The 20,000-nt window shown below is 39.9% G+C and overlaps 1 protein-coding gene and 1 long non-coding RNA gene across 2 annotated transcripts in view; both read left to right on the top strand.

The window, feature by feature from the left end:
- The window catches only part of LOC113813595 (uncharacterized), a 12,057-nt gene extending 4,824 nt beyond the window's left edge, over window positions 1-7,233 (top strand). The window contains exons 3-7 of the mRNA XM_027365607.2: window positions 2,331-2,596; window positions 3,311-3,428; window positions 3,856-4,010; window positions 5,635-5,691; window positions 6,239-7,233. Coding sequence (XP_027221408.2) covers window positions 2,331-2,596; window positions 3,311-3,428; window positions 3,856-4,010; window positions 5,635-5,691; window positions 6,239-6,295 — 653 coding nt within the window. The 3' untranslated portion in view covers window positions 6,296-7,233. The remainder of the gene's footprint in view (window positions 1-2,330; window positions 2,597-3,310; window positions 3,429-3,855; window positions 4,011-5,634; window positions 5,692-6,238) is intronic.
- Window positions 7,234-11,257: 4,024 nt separating this feature from the next.
- Window positions 11,258-19,692, top strand: LOC113813594 (uncharacterized). The gene is made up of 3 exons (XR_003476405.2): window positions 11,258-11,361; window positions 11,541-11,694; window positions 19,385-19,692. It is a non-coding gene; the product is annotated as an uncharacterized lncRNA (long non-coding RNA).
- The last annotated feature ends 308 nt before the right edge of the window (window positions 19,693-20,000 follow it).

Genomic DNA, 20,000 nt, shown 5'->3' with positions numbered 1-20,000 from the left:
AGACAGCAGTAGTGTTCTCTAACAACTTGGCATCGAAGTTACCATGGTAAATTTACCAGTGGTTGGAACACCGGTAACTTCTGGAAAGACGATGTCATCACGTCTTATCTCGTCCAAAAAATTATATTTAAGCAAAGATTTTTGTTTGTTTTATAACTGATATCATAAGTATGATGGCAAACAGATTTCACTATATGGACATGGCAAAGGAATGCAAATCTCACATGAAACTAGCAAGAATAACATCCACACAAATTCTCATCAGATTATAGGTTGGCCTACATTAGACTGTAGAATGCATGGAATGGATAACTGAGAACCTTTAAAGATTTTTTGACATATTTTTTACAAATTCTAAAAACTACCTTGCTGATATATAAATAAGCAATACCAACGTTAAATGAATATAGATACTGTGTGTGTCGACATTATGACAAAGGAAAATAAACTCCAAACCGAATTGGGCAAGAATGAGCTTGAAATAATTCCTTTATTTGACGATAGATGGCGATGAATAAAAATTGCGTTTGGACCGGTCATCTGTTTAACAATTATGAGAAGTAAGTGAATAGATGAAATTTGTTTGGACTGCGTCTTTGGTCTGAAGTAATATATTAATATATATTGATATATATATTTATCCGATAAATAGCTCGGGAAGTCTATTAACACCCCATATGATGGATATAATTAGATTTTTTTTCTACAAAAGTTCAAATGGTGTTTTAGCTGTGGCAATGATTTTTATCGAAGGTAATTAAAATATTATGTATGGCGCTCGCTGATTGGTGGAATTGCTATGCTAGAGGCCTCTGTTCGCTACAGTTGGAATGAGTCTATTTACGATTGCAGTTCAAGTGATGCGAGTTACCATTTCTTCCTGAATCCCATTTTACCATCACAGGTAAACGCTATGATAAATAACAGCTGATAAATGCCTTACGGTCGTATAGTAGTGAAACTGGCCTTTGGGCGGTATTCACGAAAGGCTTATGACTGTTCTTTGCGATTTTGTCTGTGATTTGCCCCGTTGCGACAGTTAAGGCTGGGAATAGAACAAACATATATCGTTGTGGACACTATTTTAATAATTTTAATAACACGATAAGGTAAATATGTCAATGAATCTTGCAGTACCCAGCGAGACATAGTGTTTCAACTGCGAAAAGCACCGCCGAAATAGACCGCACATGCTTCTCGCTTCCATAACACCGCGCATACTACTTTTCGCATTAGTAACATTGAGCACAAGGACGTATTCCCTGTTTCACCAGAGTTTCGTGTATTTTGGCGTATATTTTTGGAAGAAAGAAGCACGGAAACCAATTTATCAGATTCAAAATCATTAACGGTAGTCGCGACTGTATATCTTCAGTTTCAAATGAACCTTTACTTGATTATTAGTTTTTGGTAATAAAAAAAAAACGAATTTTGTTATTATTAGTTCTAAATCTTTTACATAGAATTTCTAATATAACTTTTGTTGACTTTATAGATATTGATAATATCTATAAACAAATTACCGCCAATAATTTTAAATTGCACCCTGGAAAGCCCGGAGATACCTAACCGGAATAATCTTCAATATAAAAAAAAATGCATATAAGCAAATTAAAGACAACTCTTATGCATAAGCATAAAAATACAGATAGTCCTTGTGGACGTGAATATACAGTATCCGTAACATGTAGGAAACAACTAATTCAACGTTTGACAATAAAACATAAGGAGCTTCCGAGGTTTTCCGATTATATTCGATGTAATTATCTTCAGATGTGTGTACATTTTCATTGTAGTTTGAAAATACAGTCCCAACGAAGGGGGGGGGGGCACTTCCACGCCTATAACTTCGACCGATCATAGACAAAAACTGCCTGTCAGAGGTATTTTCGTGGGCAATCATAAAAAAATTTTGCCGAGTCAAAGAAAGACGAAGATAATCCCACATCAGTAATGGCAAATAGGCATTGGAGGCCTATTCTGATATACTGTCATCCATTAATTGCTCCGCTTTCTACATATATATAGCAAAATTCTATTCGAAAATGGAAATGGCGCAGCGCGGCTTCACAGCTGATGGAGTGACAACAAACCTATGTTGCCCAAAATTCAGTCCAATTATAAAATGTGAAACTAGTATCATTATAGAAGTAAGATTTATTGCAGTATGTAGCTTGGACATATTACTGCAGTCAATTATGTATATGGAGTCTTTAACGATGCAAATGTTTGTTCTCATTAACTTACTGATGTGGTACAGCACAAATTATAGACAAAATCGTAAAGAGGAGCCATAGACATTTCGCCATCTCACTACGTTCTGCCCGCAGCCATAATCGCGTGGGAGGTGGCCGAGGAGCGAGAGACCGTCCTCCCTGCGGCCGGTTTGGTGCCGCACAAACTCTCGCTCTTCTCGAGGTCAGCGTCGCTCCCCGTGCTCTCCCTCGGCCCCAACACGCTTCGACTCAGCTGGGACCCGAACTCCGAGACGATCACCACGCTCACTTCGGAGCCGCGCCCCCTGCCGGCCTTCCTCCTACACAACCTGACTCTGGACTGCCACCCGTGGGATGTTCTCACCAAGTGTGATATACTGGTGCGCATTTTTGCTCCAGTAAACATTCATTCATCCATGCGCTTGCTGGCGCGCGCACACACACACACACACACACACACACACACACACACACACACACACACACACACACACACACACACACACACACACACACACACACACACATATATATATACATATATATGTGTGTATGTGTGTAAGTGCGCGTGCGTGTATATGTGTGTGTGAGTGATTGTGTTGTGGGTTTGAAAATGACAACAGCCATAATAAGATATGTAAATTAACGTAACGTTTCGAACTCTTCGCGAGTTCCTGTTCAGATGAATGATAATTTTTTTCGGTGTATCATATATATATATATATATATATATATATATATATATATATATATATATATGTGTGTGTGTGTGTGTGTGTGTGTGTGTGTGTGTGTGTGTGTGTGTGTGTGTGTGTGTATGCGTATGTGTGTGTATATGTGTGAGAGTATACACACACACACACACACACACACACACACACACACACACACACACACACACACACACATATATATATATATATATATATATATATATATATATATATGTATATATATATATATATATGTATGTATATATATGTGTGTGTGTGTGTGTGTGTGTGTGTGTAAGCCTTGATTATATAAAATGTCATATGATTAATTATTCCCTATCACTATACTCTAAACCTCACCTGCTGACATATTTTTCGCAGGCCGGTCCAAACGAGAGTCTTGCTGGATCCGTTCTGTTGCCAGATGAGTTCACCTCCTTTTCTTTTCGAGCAAACAACAAGGATAATTTTGTGGTCATATTGCAGTATAGCAGACAAGGTACTGTGCAATTGTATATCTTTTCATTTTCTTTTATATGCTTTGTATATGTTGATAAAGTACAGGTTTAAGTCCCTTATTCCAACAATCGTAAATTTTTAGCTGAGGGTACAGCGTATGATGCATTAACTGTTCCACATAGTGTGAAAATTCATGCTTCACTCTGGTTCTTTTGACATGCGTTTTACAGAAACCATTTGTACGAAAGAAAATATAATGTTGTAGCGCATCTATGGTCCTAATTATCCGAAGTATTTCGTTAATTATGACGTCACTGTTTAAGGCCCATTTCACCAAATGATAAATATAATGAATGCATTTTGATATAACAGAATCATTCTTATACTATTACAGGAAGTATACCGTTGTATTTGATGAATTCATTTTGCATATCTTGCAGTGTTATAAATAACAAACCTCTTAACAGATGAAGTGGAGGAAGTTTGCCATGTGACAGAAAACCTCGTCACTGATCCACCCGACGCTGACTACCATGGATGGAAGGTGGCGACGATTGTGTGTGCAGTGTTGAATGCGGTTCTCCTGACAGCTGTCATTGTTCTTACTGCGATGCTCATCAAGGTATTTCAGAGAAGAAGTGACAATGCTGGATTTCTGTAACTTGAAATAGTTAATATACATGGAGAAGTAAACACACACCTGCATAAATATGTGCATATACATACATATGTGAACGAAACTCTATGAGTGGACAACTCACTGCAAGAGACGTATATAAAGTGGATCTATTACATCTTCCACAGAAATGTATTTCTGGATTTAATCGAAATTAGTGTATTGCACTGTGAATTCATACATTCTCATTCACACTTCTTTTTTTACAATTATCATATTAAACTCTGTCCACATATACTTACGTAAAATTTGGTTGTTACTAAATATGATATTTTGTGTCGCATTCATGAAGTACATTCTGTTTTTCGTTTGTCTGTAACTGGATTGAACTATTTCTAAAAGTCACAGGGTGTGGCCCATGGGAGGGGTTAACTGCCCCCTCCTTACCCACCCAATAATGCATTTTTCATATATCTTTGAAGTAATATTCTGTATTTATATGTAACAAATTTATGAATGTGTAAATTTAGCTCCGATATCTTATGGTAGATTAGGCATTTGGGGATAGTTTTTTATTAATTATTATTGACTTCGAAAAGGCAATTGTTTTTTTTCTCATTTCAGGAAAACGAGATCATTTCTTTGGTGGAGTTTGATTTTATTTTTTTCTTTCTTTCTTTTTCTTTCTTTTGAATATTTTGAAACTTACGACCTAAGAAGTTGCATTATTTTGGTAAGCCTTATCCAGAAAAAAATGACGTGGGATAGTTACATTAATTGCACCTCCAAGGACACAGAGTGCTGTGATATGCAATGAATTTATAATAATTCACGAAATTAGGCTTGGATATTTTTTCCCAAATCATCACTTTTATAGAAACAAGTATCGTCATTGTATAAACATAAATATATATGTTGGATGTAAATATGCTGACAACAAACTGAGGTCGACGGTTGTTCAGTGGGTAAGGTTATATGGGTTTAAGATCTGGTATTACATATTATGGACGCTGAGCTTTCGAAGTCACTTTTATTCGCTTTCCTGTGTCCCATAATTACAATAGAATTGAAAAATAAAGACATAGCAGAAACCAGGAAAATATGAATGAAACATAATAATAATAATAATAATAATAATAATAATAATAATAATAATAATAATAGTGATAATATCGCAAGGGCCTTATAGAGTGTGCGCGAGAGAATATTAGTACGAGCGAGCGCAGAACCCCGACCCCCCCCCCCCGGGCTGCCAGTTCGCTCGTCCAGGTAGTTAAGCCACCGCGCGCACTGGACCTCAGAGATGGAATGGGAAGATAGAGCTTTGGCTTCGATTTTTGATTTTGTTAATAACTTTAACAGAAATTGCAATGCGGTTAAATTTTGCAAAAATATTTCTTAAATTGTAAATCGATATACACTTTTGTACCGTGATTCAACGGATAATTAGTAATGCTAATCGCCTCCGAAGTCGTGGTTAAGCAGCAGTACAATATATATATATATATATATATATATATATATATATATTTATATATATATATATATATATATATGTGTGTGTGTGTGTGTGTGTGTGTGTGTGTGTGTAGATTTCTTAGAACAAAAAATACAGCAGTGTTTTTTTCAGAGAAAGAACGCTTCATCATATGGCAGTTCGCATGCAATCTTCAAATCTTCGTCACAGGTGAGGGAGTTCAGTCACTGGTAAGAGCGTTTTACTGCTGTGTGACAAATATAAATTTCCCTTTTTCCGTAACAAGGGCCATTATGAGAATTCTTACATTAATACCAATGTATTTCAAACGACGCACAATCAAATATATTGCAATGTGTGTGTATCACACAAACGTACAGTATCACACATACACACACAAATATGCCATGATGCGCGGTGACAGGTATACTGAAGCTGAACTCTCTTTTGTTCATTATAACAACAGATAGACAAGTAAACACCAAGCACACACAGCATGTCAGGTTAAGTTACATATTTGTAGATAAGAATTTGACTGGCATCCCTTTTGAGTTAGCAGAGAATTCTATGTACTCTACCCGATGTTATACCACACTAGTTGGATTACATTTAATGAAGTAATACATCAAATATAACCACAAAATATGTCCACACGTTAAATTATAACGATTTTCAGCTTGCTATACTGCTTTATATTGACTATTCTTTAATTCTTTATTTGGTTGAATAATTATATATCTTTTGTTTTTATTTCCAGAACAGAGCAGATGAACAAAATCGTATGAAATCACCGAAGCTTTTAAATAAACCTTAATTAAGAAGAGAGAATACGCACATGGCAGTGATAAATCGGAGGAGTGTGTAGCCCCTTTTTGTAACATGATTCTAAATGCTTATGTTTAGGCTTTTATGATTATTTTTTGTGTTTTTCTCCAATTCGTTGTGCAGTTGCGAAATGTGTTTCCATATTCCTTTTGGTAAGGTAACGTTTCAAGTGGCAACAACTAACTTGTAGTAAGCAAAATGTTTATGAATGAATTGCTTTCACTGTGTCTGATTGGTGAAAGGACATTTCCCTTTCCCTTTCGATGTCCTTCTAAGTTAGTAAAAGGAAGGAGAGTCATATCAATATGTATATGATATATATATAGATAGATAGATAGAAACTCAACGATAGTATGAATGACTGTTTGATGAATAACTATGTAATACTTATTAATCACTGGATAGGATAATTGGTTTACTGATCAATGAAATGTAAATAATATTCATTAGACTATCAACTAAACGATTTTTTAAAAACTGACATGATAATAAAGAAAGAGAACATTAATTCAAAATTCATTTCACTGAGTGTGAACTATCTCCTAATTCCTGTGTTATCAGTCTTATGCCGTGAAAATTAATTTTGAAAAATAAACTTTAGTAATAACTCTATTTTTTTCAAAATAATCAAATGTAAGATAGCGATTGGGAAAATGTCTGACCGATTTGTTTTTCTATAAATGTGTTACATCATTTCGTTTTGAACGAATTACTATAAATCATTTCAGCTGCAAAGTTGAATATTCTAGAAGACAGGTTTAAAACTAATTCAATTATTACAGCACTACCCCATGCATCCATGACATTGTATCTCTATACAAACAAATTTTAGATGAAATATATTTTTCAAATCTTTACAATGATGATGTGTCGTACCACTGCATTCTGTGTGATCAGGGCCCTTTCGCAAATAAAATAAATTATAGATCTGGTTATTTTGGTGTGCGGTTGTTCCAGCTTCACCCTCTCCTTCATGAAATAAAATCATAACATAAATAAATATTAAAACTTAAACTTACAACCATTTTAATAAATACGTTAAAATGAATAACAAACATTTAAAAAAGTATGTTAAAATTAATCAAAAATCATTAGAGAAATTCAAAACTTACTTTGGAAAACTATGAAATTCAAGAAAACTATAAAGACTTTAAAATTAAAGAAAAAGAAAATCATAAGAAATAAAATTTTAAAAATCATAACTATGTGACAAATATTATATAATGGTATTTCTACATCCAGCTCCTGTATGCAACAGAATGCAACCTTTTTTTTGCATCTGGGGCGTAGAGCCGGTTTCACTCAGAAAATGAACACCATTTGCTGCCTTTTCTGCCGAACTGTTTATTTTTCGGGGCATATGGGAAGTAAGGAGTGCCGGTGACGTCACTATTTACAGATTTACTAAAGGAATAAAAGACCTTCTTTCCACTGACAAAAAACTCTTCCGCACTAGAAACTGTCACATATTTCATTCACAACACTTCTACAGAAACGCTTCCTATCTCACCAAAGTGATAAAAACTAGCTAATTTGGTTAAAAAGAGAAAAATAGAAAATAATCTAAGTAATAATCAGCAGTGAAATAGTACGGGGAAGGGTAGATCAGTAGCATCTCAAGGAGGTGTCATGGCATCTGATTTTGATGACAACACAAAAGTTGCGATTCTATTTTAGGAAAAAGCACATGGGGTTTATTATTCATTTTGGTCTTTTCTGTTTTCAAAACGAGTGGAAAATAATGATTTTAATGGTTATATTTTCATTAAACAATCATGAAAATAGCCCTGTGGGACGCCATGACATCTCGAGTTGCTACTGATCTAGCCTTCCCCCACAAAGCATCCATAACTTTTGTGACGTCATCAAAATAAACAGACGCCATGACACCTCCTCGAGTTCCTACTGATCTAGCCTTTCCTGTACCGTCATCATTGCAACAGCGTCATTTGCATACCGTACTGGTAACAAGCCTTCGAATGCAGGCGTTGGCCAAGAACTGTTCTTAATATTTTACCAGAGAAACTATTTTAGGGTCTCTGCTTCTGTAATTTCCATAAAATTATATTCAAAGAAACTGAAATTAACTGAAAACAAAAGGAGATAATAGAGATAATGGGAATTGTGTTGTTTTTTATATAAATCGTAAATCATTATAAGACGAACAATTTATTTCTTGTAAACTCCTCGTCTCTCTAAATCGAGAATATACCTACTAATCAATGAAATAAGAGAATTTTTTTTATGCAACATTCTTTTGCTGATATCATTTTCAGTGACTATCATTTTCAACTTCATAAATTTGTATGTATGGAAATGGGTAGGCCTATATTTTGATGCAGTGATGCATATTTATTTTGATAGCGCATCTGAGTGTAAGAGTTGCCAATTAGAAGTGTGTGTCACTGTTTTAGAGGCACAGTATAAGCACATCTAGAAAAAAAAAAAATATTATGCTTTATAAAGATGTTAGGATAGAAATATTTATTCAGTTTAAGCATAGACACTGCTCAGGCTTTAGCAATCGTTTTAAGCAGTGTGCAGTGTAGTTCTTTGCATCAGAGCAAGAAGTCCTGACCAAGCGCTCCACTGCTTAAAACGCTTATAATTTTGATTATTTAAATATTTATATGATTTACTTAGAACTGAATAAAAAGGGGAAGCTGATGAATAATTAAAACTAGTCATGCTAACAAAGAATTGAATTCAAAGAAGAAAGCAAATCAATATGCAACGAGAACCAAAGAAAACGTACAACAACGGGCAAACTAAAACAAACAAGAAAACGTGAAAGTCAAGGCTAAAATCAGCTGCCGAAATATAAAGATAAGATGGCAGATGGGAAAATGCTGAGTCGACGCCAAGTATATATAAATGGTCAAGTATCCCCGGTTTGGCCTTACGCGCATGCTACGTCATAGTCTACAGATAATTTCTGGAAAATTTGGTCCAGCAATATAGAAAGTGAGATAGGAGAGAACGGTGACAAAGTAGCATAGACTCGATTTATTGTCAGTTCTCAAATTTTATGTAGTAATCCTGACACTATTTATAACATTGACATAGCCCATGAGACAAAACAAATCCAAGGAATATCATACACCCAAAAACATTTCAAATTTATTCTTTCTTAGCAAAATACATGAATCGACCATAAAATAACACAATACATATTTACATTCATTGGACATTAATTTTTATACATTACAGAAGTTATAAACAATATTTTTTTCATATCATTCTAATACATTACTTCTCAGTTTACTTTGGGTTACATTTCTATTCAAATTTCTTATTCGGAAAAATGTTCTACACCGAGTGTAATAAGATATTGCTTCTTGCAATGAACACTTCAAATTACTTTAGACCCTCTGCTTTAATTTCCTGTTCCAACCTGACATTAAATTCTAAATCACCATCTACATCATTATATTCTGGATTGTCTATTGAAGCACAAAATCATTGATGAAAAGCAGAGTTTACTTTGAAGTTTCATCTGCATTAGCAACTTGCTTATCATTCCCTTTCATTAATGGATAACCCGATAGTGTATTTTCTTTTTTTTCAGATTCTCTGCTGTGCTTCCTTCCCAACAGATCACCTTCTTTACATCTTAGATGCAATCTAATTATGTGCTTTACTGAAACTGCATGGGGGTTGTTGCAATGACAACCTATTAGCTCAAGTGTGGCAAAAATATTCCACTACATCTTGATTCATTTTATATGTTACGAAGAGTGAAACATTGTGCTGTTCTTTAATCATTTCATACATGCCAGAAAATGACTTACATGGTGTGATAATGGCTTTTTGAACTTGCCTTTAAACATCATAAGCTTTCGATGTGGTCATTGTATCTGCCATATCTTTTAAGACATTACTTTGACTTCCGTTACTTTCAAATGCGTTTCTTGAAAACTTTGGGTCATATAAAACCATGGAATTTAGCATATCACACTGTCTACTAGTGAAATAAACTTTGTTATTTCTGACCAATTCCTCGAACGAAACATAACCTTTTCGCCAAAATTATTCAAAGCTCGTGCAGTTGTAGAAAGTAGTTGGGCGGCCAGTTTTACATTCATTCTTTGGTGGCCTTAAACATCTATATGTTTACGTGAAAATCGATATGTCATCTTTTATCACTTACGCTACCTATAACCAACTCCCTTACGCTATTATTTTCAACTTTTCCTTCAGTCAAAGGAAAAGGAAGTTTTTCCTAATTTGTTTCAATAACAAATATCTGCCAGAGGCAGCTTGATTTTTAAAATCTTATTAGTGTTGCATGACACCATTCGTTTTATCAGTGTTGTGTGACACCATTTGTATTATTTGTGTTTTGTGACACCATTCGTGTTATTAGTGTTGTGACACCATTCGTGTTATTAGTGCTGTGACACCATTCGTTTTATCAGTGTTGTGTGACACCATTCCTGTTATTAGTGTTGTGACACCACACACACACACACACACACACACACACACACACACACACACACACACACACACACACACACACACACACACACTCTCTCTCTCTCTCTCTCTCTCTCTCTCTCTCTCTCACACACACACACACACACACACACACACACACACACACACACACACACACTCACACACACACACACACACACACACACACACTAACACAAACACACACACGCGCGCGCGCACACACACACACACACACACACACACACACACACACACACACACACACGTATATATACATATATATATATATATATAAATATATATATATATATATATATATATATATATATATATATATATCCTTCCCTGTTTTGTTGATGGGCCATTATGGAATGCCGTTGCTGTGCATACTTCAGTGCCGTACAATAAAACATGTAAGCGAAATTTTAGAATAAAATGGAAAAAGTGAGAAGACAACGAGTGAACCGCTGGTTGATACCGCGGTAAAATGCAGCTAGGCAGTTAGCCGTTTGCCAGGGCTAGGAGGGAGACGCGAAGTGCACAGAGCTAATGGGCAGTCTTGGACCGGCGTTTATAGCAGGAACATCTCTACTTGTAGCATTTGGAATTTTATTTATATGCTTTCTATTTTAATGGAGTTATAACCATTCGTTTTATATTGAATATTCCCGCATTAAAGTATTTTAGTGCAGTCCGTTTAAATAAACTTTTGTTTCTGCCCGTTTCTCCAACCTATTTAGATTTGTGGATACTTACTATATACCATTTTGCAGCCTCTATCTCCGCGCCCCCTACGGAACTATATCACGGGGTTGCGGCTACCCTACTCTGCTACTCTGGGTCCTTGGCGGCAGCTGTACGAGATTAGGTTAACACAGATCGGAGGTGCCATTGTTGAGGTCATCTAAACGGCATTCTATACTGAAGGTGGGTAATTTACTCTGTTAGGTCTTGGCTGTGGCGCACGTTTGAGTGGGAATGTGGAGTGATATCCCGTGTAAAGGGGGACAAGCAAGGTAAAATTGCATGAAATGTGCACTGAGACTGCTAGGGCCACCGGTCGTGAATATTTTTATATATTACGAGATTGGTTTCCTTTTTTTAATGTTCAAGTGCCGTTTGTGGTAACTGTTACAGAGCCACATACCTTGTCAGAGACTGTTGAAAAAAATGTTTTTCTTTCGTATTTCATCGATTTTCGGCGTTGTTTCTTCTGCGGATGAATCATTCAGGAGATCGAGTACCATTTCTCCATCGACGATCTTGATTTTATAGTCCCGTTAATAACTATTGCAGCTTGATTTCTGAGGCCATCAAGGGTAGAGAGGGAAGAGACCGACGCGCTTAGATAGAGCAAAATGGACACCGCCATCTTATAGAGCGGATGAAATGGTGGGATAGGATATGGTATAAGATGCAGCCCGTTAAATTACGAAAATGCGCGGATGACTTTCAAATCCTAAGTCGATCAGCTGGACAATATGCAGTATAAGGTAGGGTAATTGTTACCGATTGCGACGCACCCTCGCAGAGACTAAGTTCCAAAGGGGAGAATCCCCTCCTCCCCTCCATGTGGGGGGAGGGTGTCCTCGCAGATAATTATTTCTAAGGGGGAGGGGGGGGGAAGGAATGAGGGGGATAAATCGATTTCACGAAGCTTCATTTGGGGGGGGGGGGGGTGCACGATCTCTATAACAACCTGTAAATGTCGAGGTAAAATAAATAACACTTAAACATCGATAGAAAGTTAAATTATGAGATACGATCCTAAATTTGTCCCGACGGCAATAGAAAGGCAGTATAATCAGAAAGACGAGACAAACTTTGTCCGCCGGACAGCGAACTGAGCGAATGAAATACCGCTAAAGTAAACAAGCGAAACACGCAATGCGTACAAAGTCGATATCCGATTTTTTTTTCTATGCTATCTAAAATAACGAAAACAATTACCTCCCCCCCCCTGCTTATTCGCACCATCCATCAATTGATTCCATCAATTCCTCCTGCGGCGAGGAGGAATTGATGGAATCGTTTGTTTTCGGCCGGGTATGCCATCATAAATATGGCCCTGGCCAAATATCCGACGAAGTGATAACTCCTCCTGCCGAAGCGGGGCACTTTGGCTTTGGCCTCCCTCCATTTACCCAAAATCTATTTTTAAGGTGTTTACGCTCCTTGAGGACTTTAAGCAAAAAGTGCCAAGCGGCTCCACGGCAACGAGGAAAAAATCCCTACTCTTGTGGCATACTCCTCCAAAAACCCACTGACCTATTACTCGACCTACGTTGTATTTACGTTTTCCAAATTTAGATTCATCAATCTCGACAATTTCCTCTGACCCACCAATTTTGTTGGATTGTTTCAAAACACCCAAAAAATTAACACCTGGCAGAAGCTCGCCTAATCGTAAATAGTCCTGTTTGTGAAATTAAACTCTCCATGCAGATGCACAAGAAAATCTCTCAAATACAAATTGACCATTTTTGTTACTTTCAAAATCTAGCTTACTGTTATCAAACCAGTTCTTAAAAATAGATTTTTTGAAACTGCTTGTATTTCTTTTTTCCATTTAATGGTAAATATAAGGCCTCTGCATCTGATTTGTTCTATCCCACTCTTTTTCTTCCGCTCTATAAGATGGCGGTGTCCATTTTGCTTTATGCACATCAGTCTCTTCAATCTCTGCCATGTCTTGTTTTCGATGCTGCATCAATTCTAGGTAATTAAGACTGTACAGCGACAACGAAGAAGAAAGACCTTTACTATCGCAATTTGATTTCTGATGCCAGCAAGTACCCCAAATCCCCTCCGAAAAAAGATCCCCCCTATCAACCCTCCCCTCGGGCAGTGCCCAAAGGGCACGCCTAGTCACAGCACCATAAATTTCTAGGTTAGGTTGGGTTATGGGTCAGGACGTTTTTTGGGGGTTTGGAATGTGTGAAATCTTGTAGATTTTGCCGAAAGTTGGAATGAATTGGATTCCCGTAAAGTTTTGGCACGTCGGTGCAAAGTCTCAAAAATGACGGGCATGTCTGTCGAGTTTAATTTGTCGATTTTTAGCGTTTTTTGTAATAGTTTTATGCATTTTTGTTCGTTTCTTATTTAAGCCTACTTTACCCCATAATTTCCCTGATATACTTCATACCCTCCCCTGCTATCGGGGCAAACAAATTAAGATTGTCGATGGATGTGGTACTCCGATCTCAACGAAGCATTTGCACAAGAAACAACACCAAGAATCATTGAAATTAGTGGATTTTCTGCAGATAAATATCAAAATTGTTTCGAAAATAAGCCCCCACCCTATTATGCTTATTTACCGCCAATCCAGGTTGTGCATAAGTAGGTGTATATAATGTAGATTTAAGTTATGCATTCCCTCAAGTCATGTGATTTTAGATTATTATAGTATATTTGTGCACATGCTATAGTACATTTTACCATGATTATTGTTTATAATTTTTTCTTGAATTGTTCATGTATGGGAAATTGTTATTAGTGAATTGATTATTTAAATTTGTCATCACATTTTACTACTAGCTTTTGCTATTTTCAAAGAAATATTCGGATAATGACCCTACTTGACCTTACTCATGTAGAAAAATCCCCTCTAACTGCCATCTGACTCTCTGCCTGACTGAAAAATTAATTCAAGCTATTTGTATTTCTTTTTTACTTCAGGTATCTCAGTGTTAGAGATTGATTATATTAGCTACTACGAATTTAAATTGTTCATGATTTTCTTTGTGATGATTCATCAATACATGTGAAATTGCCTTGGTCATCCAAACGATTTTCTATTTCTTGACTCTCGCGATAATTATGATGCTAACTTGATTTTCAAACATTTCTTGATTAATCAATCTTAATCACGAATCTCATTTCACCAAGCGTGGGTGAAGACCCCAAGGTAGATCTTGGACATGTAGAGAGAACGTTCGACTTAAACAACAATAACATGTGCCCAGCTGCACACTTATCCCGCAGAAGCGAGCTGTGTGAGATTATCGCTGGTATTCACCAAGGGGGATAGGATGCCCAATTTGCGATCTACATAAGAGCTCGTTCGATGGTACTCCTTTTGTCCGGTGGGGTACTCGGTAATTTTCTAAATATATGATACTCTCAACTCTGATATTGGCTGCCATTTGTGGGTGGGTGCTTCATGCGCAGGGTGGTGTGAAGCGATGGTGTGGTAGCCTAAATAATGTTAAGTGCTTGCATGCCTTCTCGCTTGCAGCTGCCACCGCTGGCTAGCCTTGTGCGAAAAAGGGAGCAGCGCTGCATAAGTCTCCCCTGCCAGTGCATAGCCTCTCCATCATCTAGACTTTTGCAGTGCCTCCACGTGGCCACCTATGGAAACTGGTACCTTGCGGTCCCAGGCTGAACTGTACGGGATCTCGGAGCAGCAGGAGGCCCCAGAGGTACAGGGTCATGGCCTACCGGTGTGTGGACACGCCCTGGCCCTGTACTAACTCCTGCCCCTAAGCCCCCTGGGGTTAATGGGAGGCTTGGGGGAGATGGCCCTTACCAGTCCTCCCCCCAGAGAATAAACCCACCGGCAGTGTTTTGTATAAATAGTAATGCTGGTGGATGATGGGTCCCACAGCCTGCCACCTTTTATGTGAAGCAGAGGTGGCTTCCACCCGGAGCGACTGCCTGAGGGTTAACCTCAGGCGGGAAGCCAGGGTTGGGGAGCTTGGAACGTCCGCTCTTTGTGTCATAATGATCTGTTGCCTCTATTATCGAGGGAACTGGGGAGGCTGAGAGTTAGGGTGGCTGCTCTCTTGGAGGTGAGAAGACCTGGCAGCGGCATGATCAGCGTAGGTGGCTACACCTATTACTGGTCAGGCCGCAGCGATGGTCACCATCCTCAGGTAGTAGCCATAGCTATCTCCAGTAGGCTCCAGCCCTCGGTGGTAGAGGTCACTCCAGTCGATGAGCATATAATGGTAATGAGACAAGCTGTCTTTTGGCTACATGTCTCTTATTGCTGTGTACGCTCCTACCGATGTTTGTAAACTCGACGTGAAAGAGATGTTCTATGCCAAACTTGCATCTGTGGCAGACAGTTGTCCCCGGCGAGATATTCGTATTGTTCTGGATGACCAATGCAGTATCTGGCTGCAATCGAGCTGTCTGAGATGTCAGTCGGTCCTCATGGTTCGAGAGTTTATACTGGCAGCGAGAATTTCCTCCTTTTCCGGGATTTTGCAAGATCCCAGAAATTAAGGATTTATGGCTCCTGGTACCAGCGCCCAGACCCACATTGTTGGACCTGGTACAGCGATGCAGGTAATGCAGCCAAGAAGATCGACCACATCCTCATTAGCACTCGTTGGAACTGCATGGTTTATAGGAGTGCCGAGTTCTATGGTACTGACCATAGATTGGTTGTGGCTACCCTCCGGGTTCACTTCAAAACTCCCCAGTGGCCCCATAACCACCCTAGGGTGTTTAATTTGGACAGGCTGCAGGAGAGGGAGTGTGCTCAGGGGTTTGCTGAGACAATCTTTGAAAGCTTCACACTGCTTGACAATCTGACGGACCCTGTACTTCTGTGGGACACCAAGCACAAAAAGCTTGATGTAGCCCAAGAATCGATTGGAGAGTGCCCGAGGGCAAGACAGAATTTAATCTCTAAGGAGACACTGAAAAAGACAGATGCTTGCCGTGCAGCTCGTCTGGCAGGGGATCGGGATTTGCACCGTTCTTAGGTGCGCAGAACTCGGTCTCTGTTAAGAAGGGACAAGGAACAGTTTATTAGGAGTCTTGCTGAGGAGGTTGAAGGCCATTTCTTAGTAAATGACCTTCGTCCTGCATACCAAGCCCTGAGAAAACTGAATTCCAAGCCCTCTTCACAGGTGACTGCAGTTCGATTAGCAGATGGCCAGATCGTCTCAGATCCTGTTGCGGTGCGGGAGCGTTGGGCTGAGTACATTGAGCAGTTGTATCAGGTTGACCTTCCAACAATTAACTTGGATGCGGGTGGTACCGTGAGTCCGCTGCCGGATCCACCCTCCCTAACTGAAGTTGGGGAGGCGATCTCCAAGCTGAAGAGTGGTAAAGCAGCGGGTATTTGTGGCATCTCAGCTGAAGTATTAAAGGCTGGTGGCCAACCTATGGCGGGATTGCATGCTGTCCTGGCTGCCATCTGGCGGTCCCCCTGACTTGTTGAGGGGTGTGGTCATCCCTCTCTGGAAGGGGAAGAGGCACCGATGGGACTACAGCAATCACCTCGGCATCACACTGCTCAGTGTACCAGGCAAGGTTCTTGCCCACATCCTTCTGTGGCGTATTAGAGACCATCAACTAAGGCATCAGAGGCTAGAGCAATCTGGATTCACTCCTGGTAAGTCCACAGTAGACCGTATCTTTGCCCTTTGAGTCACTGTAGAGCGCCGTCGTGAGTTCGGACATGGGCTGCTTGCAGCCTACATCGACCTCAAGGAGGAGTTCGATACAGTGCATCGGGAATCACTCTGGGAGATCCTGAGACTGCGAGGAATTCCAACAAGGATTATTGAACTAATAGCAAACCTGTATACTGGTACTGAACGTGCTGTGAAGTGTGGTGGGGGCCTGTCGAGCTTCTTTCCTCTTAGTTCAGGAGTGAGGCAAGGCTGTGTTCTTGCCCAACACTTTTCAATACCTGCATGGACTGGATACTAGGCAGAGCTACTGTTCAAAGTCATTGTGGAGCAACACTGGTTAATATTAAGGTTACAGACATTGACTTTGCCGATGATGTTGCTATTCTATCTGAGTCTTTGGAAACCCTATTGGTGGCTCTCGATGCATTTAGTAATGAAGCGAAGCCCTTGGGTCTAGAGGTCTCCTGAACCAAGACCAAGATCCAGGACTTTGGGGTCTTGCTAGGAGAACCTGTTCGGTCGGTATGTGCTTGCGGCAAGGACATTAAAGTCAGAGCTTTACATACCTTGGTAGTGCAGTTCATAACTCTGAGCTGTCAGACCAGGAAGTCAGCAGACAGATTGGCCTGGCAGCAGGGGTCATGAACTCTCAACAAGAGTATTTGGAGGTGCCGGTACCTGTGCAGAGGGACCAAGCTACGGGTTTTCAGGGCCCTGATAATGCCAGTTTTGCTCTATGGTAGTGAAACCTGGACATTATCCAGTGCCCTGGCGTTTCATCTTGATGCTTTTTGTAATAGGTCCTTGTGCCGGATCATGGGGTATTGTTGGCGGGACCACGTGTCTAACAAACGGCTGCACCATGAGACTGGCACAGGACCTGTTACCTGCACAATCCGGGACCGCCAACTAAGGCTATATGGCCACCTGGCTCGCTTTCCACAGGCTGATCCTGCTCATCAGGTTGCCTCTGTAAGAGACAACCCTGGGTGGAGGAGGCCTGTGGGACGACCTAGGAGGTCGTGGCTTTGACAGATCAATCAAGCCTGTCGGGAGGAGCTCGAGATGGGCCGAGTCCCTGCCTGGCGGCTTGCCATGAGGGATCCCAAAAGGTGGACGCGGCTATGCGGCCCCGTCGGCGTCAACTCCTAATTTTGATTTGTCCCAAGAGAAGTTGACCTGATCTGCTTACATGCATTGCACTGCAAGTCTCTCTTCCGTGGCATTTTACAGTACTAAATAGGGTACCATTTTTATGATTTCGTATAGTAGTTGATTTAATGTTGCAATTACCATAACTTTGTCATTGGTGTATTTTTTTTTTTTTTTTCTTCTTTTTTGTACAGACAGATAGGTACTTATTTTCGCTGCACATAACCCGCGCTCCCACCCTTGCCTACGTACCGCCCCCTTCCTTACTCATACCTCTTTACCCCCACCCCCTCCTTCCTTTAACCGCCTGTCCTCCGCCCCCCTCCCCTTTTGTTTATCTCTTCTAACTCCCACGCCATTCTATTTCTCATTAACTCTCACTCTCCCGTTATACAGTTACTAATGTCTCTAGAAATTATCTATCAATCTCATATTACTCTTTGCTTGTGTGCTATACTCTGACTTATTTATATCATAACTCGCTCATTCATTCACTCATACAACTGCCACATACCCATGTTGTCGTGAGCAAACATATTTGATGTAATGAGTTGCTCCTGAAGTATGACGACTACATTACCTATTTTCATTATCGTTTTGTCTCGAGTTACTGTTGATGTGATAGACAATTTCAGTGAAATGAGAAAGGACATAAATGTACTTCTTATTAGTTAGATGTATATTGTATGCACTACTACTTAGCACACTGTTGAACTCTGCATTGTTGCATTCTTATTTTTTTCCAAGGAAGATTGTCGTTCAAGACTGTCTTTGCAGAAAGCAACACCTTTTGCTTCCTTGTAGTAATGCATAATCCTTATCTCTTGTAGATTTTCACCTGTTATCTGAGACAATTGCAACTCAAGCAAGTCCTTGCGGAGTATTGTAATTTTCTCCCTAAGAATATTCCTCTATATTTTGACAATGAATTATTGAAAAAAATAATGGAAAAAGGAATTCATGCAAATATTCAAGTATCATTTTCATTGAAATTATGTATTTTAATCACATCACACGGCCTTGTCACACATCACCCATACCCCACACTCCTGTGTCTCTGCCCGTGTCTGCCCTCAGTGTACGTCTTTCAGGGAACGCCAGCCCAGCTGCCCCGTCGAAGACGACTGTTCACAGCGTGTACCGAGCGATCTGAGAGTGGCCAGATGTCCCTGGATGCAATGCCCTGTGCTACCCCCATGCTGCGTCGACTCGTGTGTCACCTCGGATGCAGCCTCCTCCTGGAGTCACCTACGCCTCTGCTGGGCTTCCCTGCACCAGCGCGAGACAACCTTCACAACCTTCGCCCACGCTAACAGCCTCCACAACCATCTCCTTCAATAAAAGCCTGAAACCAGCATTCGTATCTCCCTACACCACCAAGTTGGGAACTTCTAGACTTGGACACAGGATTGCCTTCCAACGTCTCCAACGCTAGGGAACCGCGACCCGCTCTTGAAAGCTACAGCTCACTTGACCAGGGGTCTCGGCGCTGACCAGACCTCCCCCTTGGGGAGTCTCCCCATGCGTGCTCACGCTCGATGCGCCCTTGGGCTCCCTTTGCCCACAACTGCACCAGCATGAGACAGCCCACGCCACGCTACCTACCATCTCAGCAAATAAAGGAAGAAACCAGAATTGTGACTCCATAATCCACCAAAGTCAGGCAAACACAAATCCTGTCACTCTCCTTCTCCCTCTCTCTCTCTG

The sequence above is a fragment of the Penaeus vannamei genome, chromosome 19, assembly GCF_042767895.1.
Source record: "Penaeus vannamei isolate JL-2024 chromosome 19, ASM4276789v1, whole genome shotgun sequence".
In the NCBI taxonomy this organism is placed as follows: Eukaryota; Metazoa; Arthropoda; class Malacostraca; order Decapoda; family Penaeidae; genus Penaeus; species Penaeus vannamei.
This window is presented reverse-complemented; position numbering and strand designations above follow the sequence as displayed.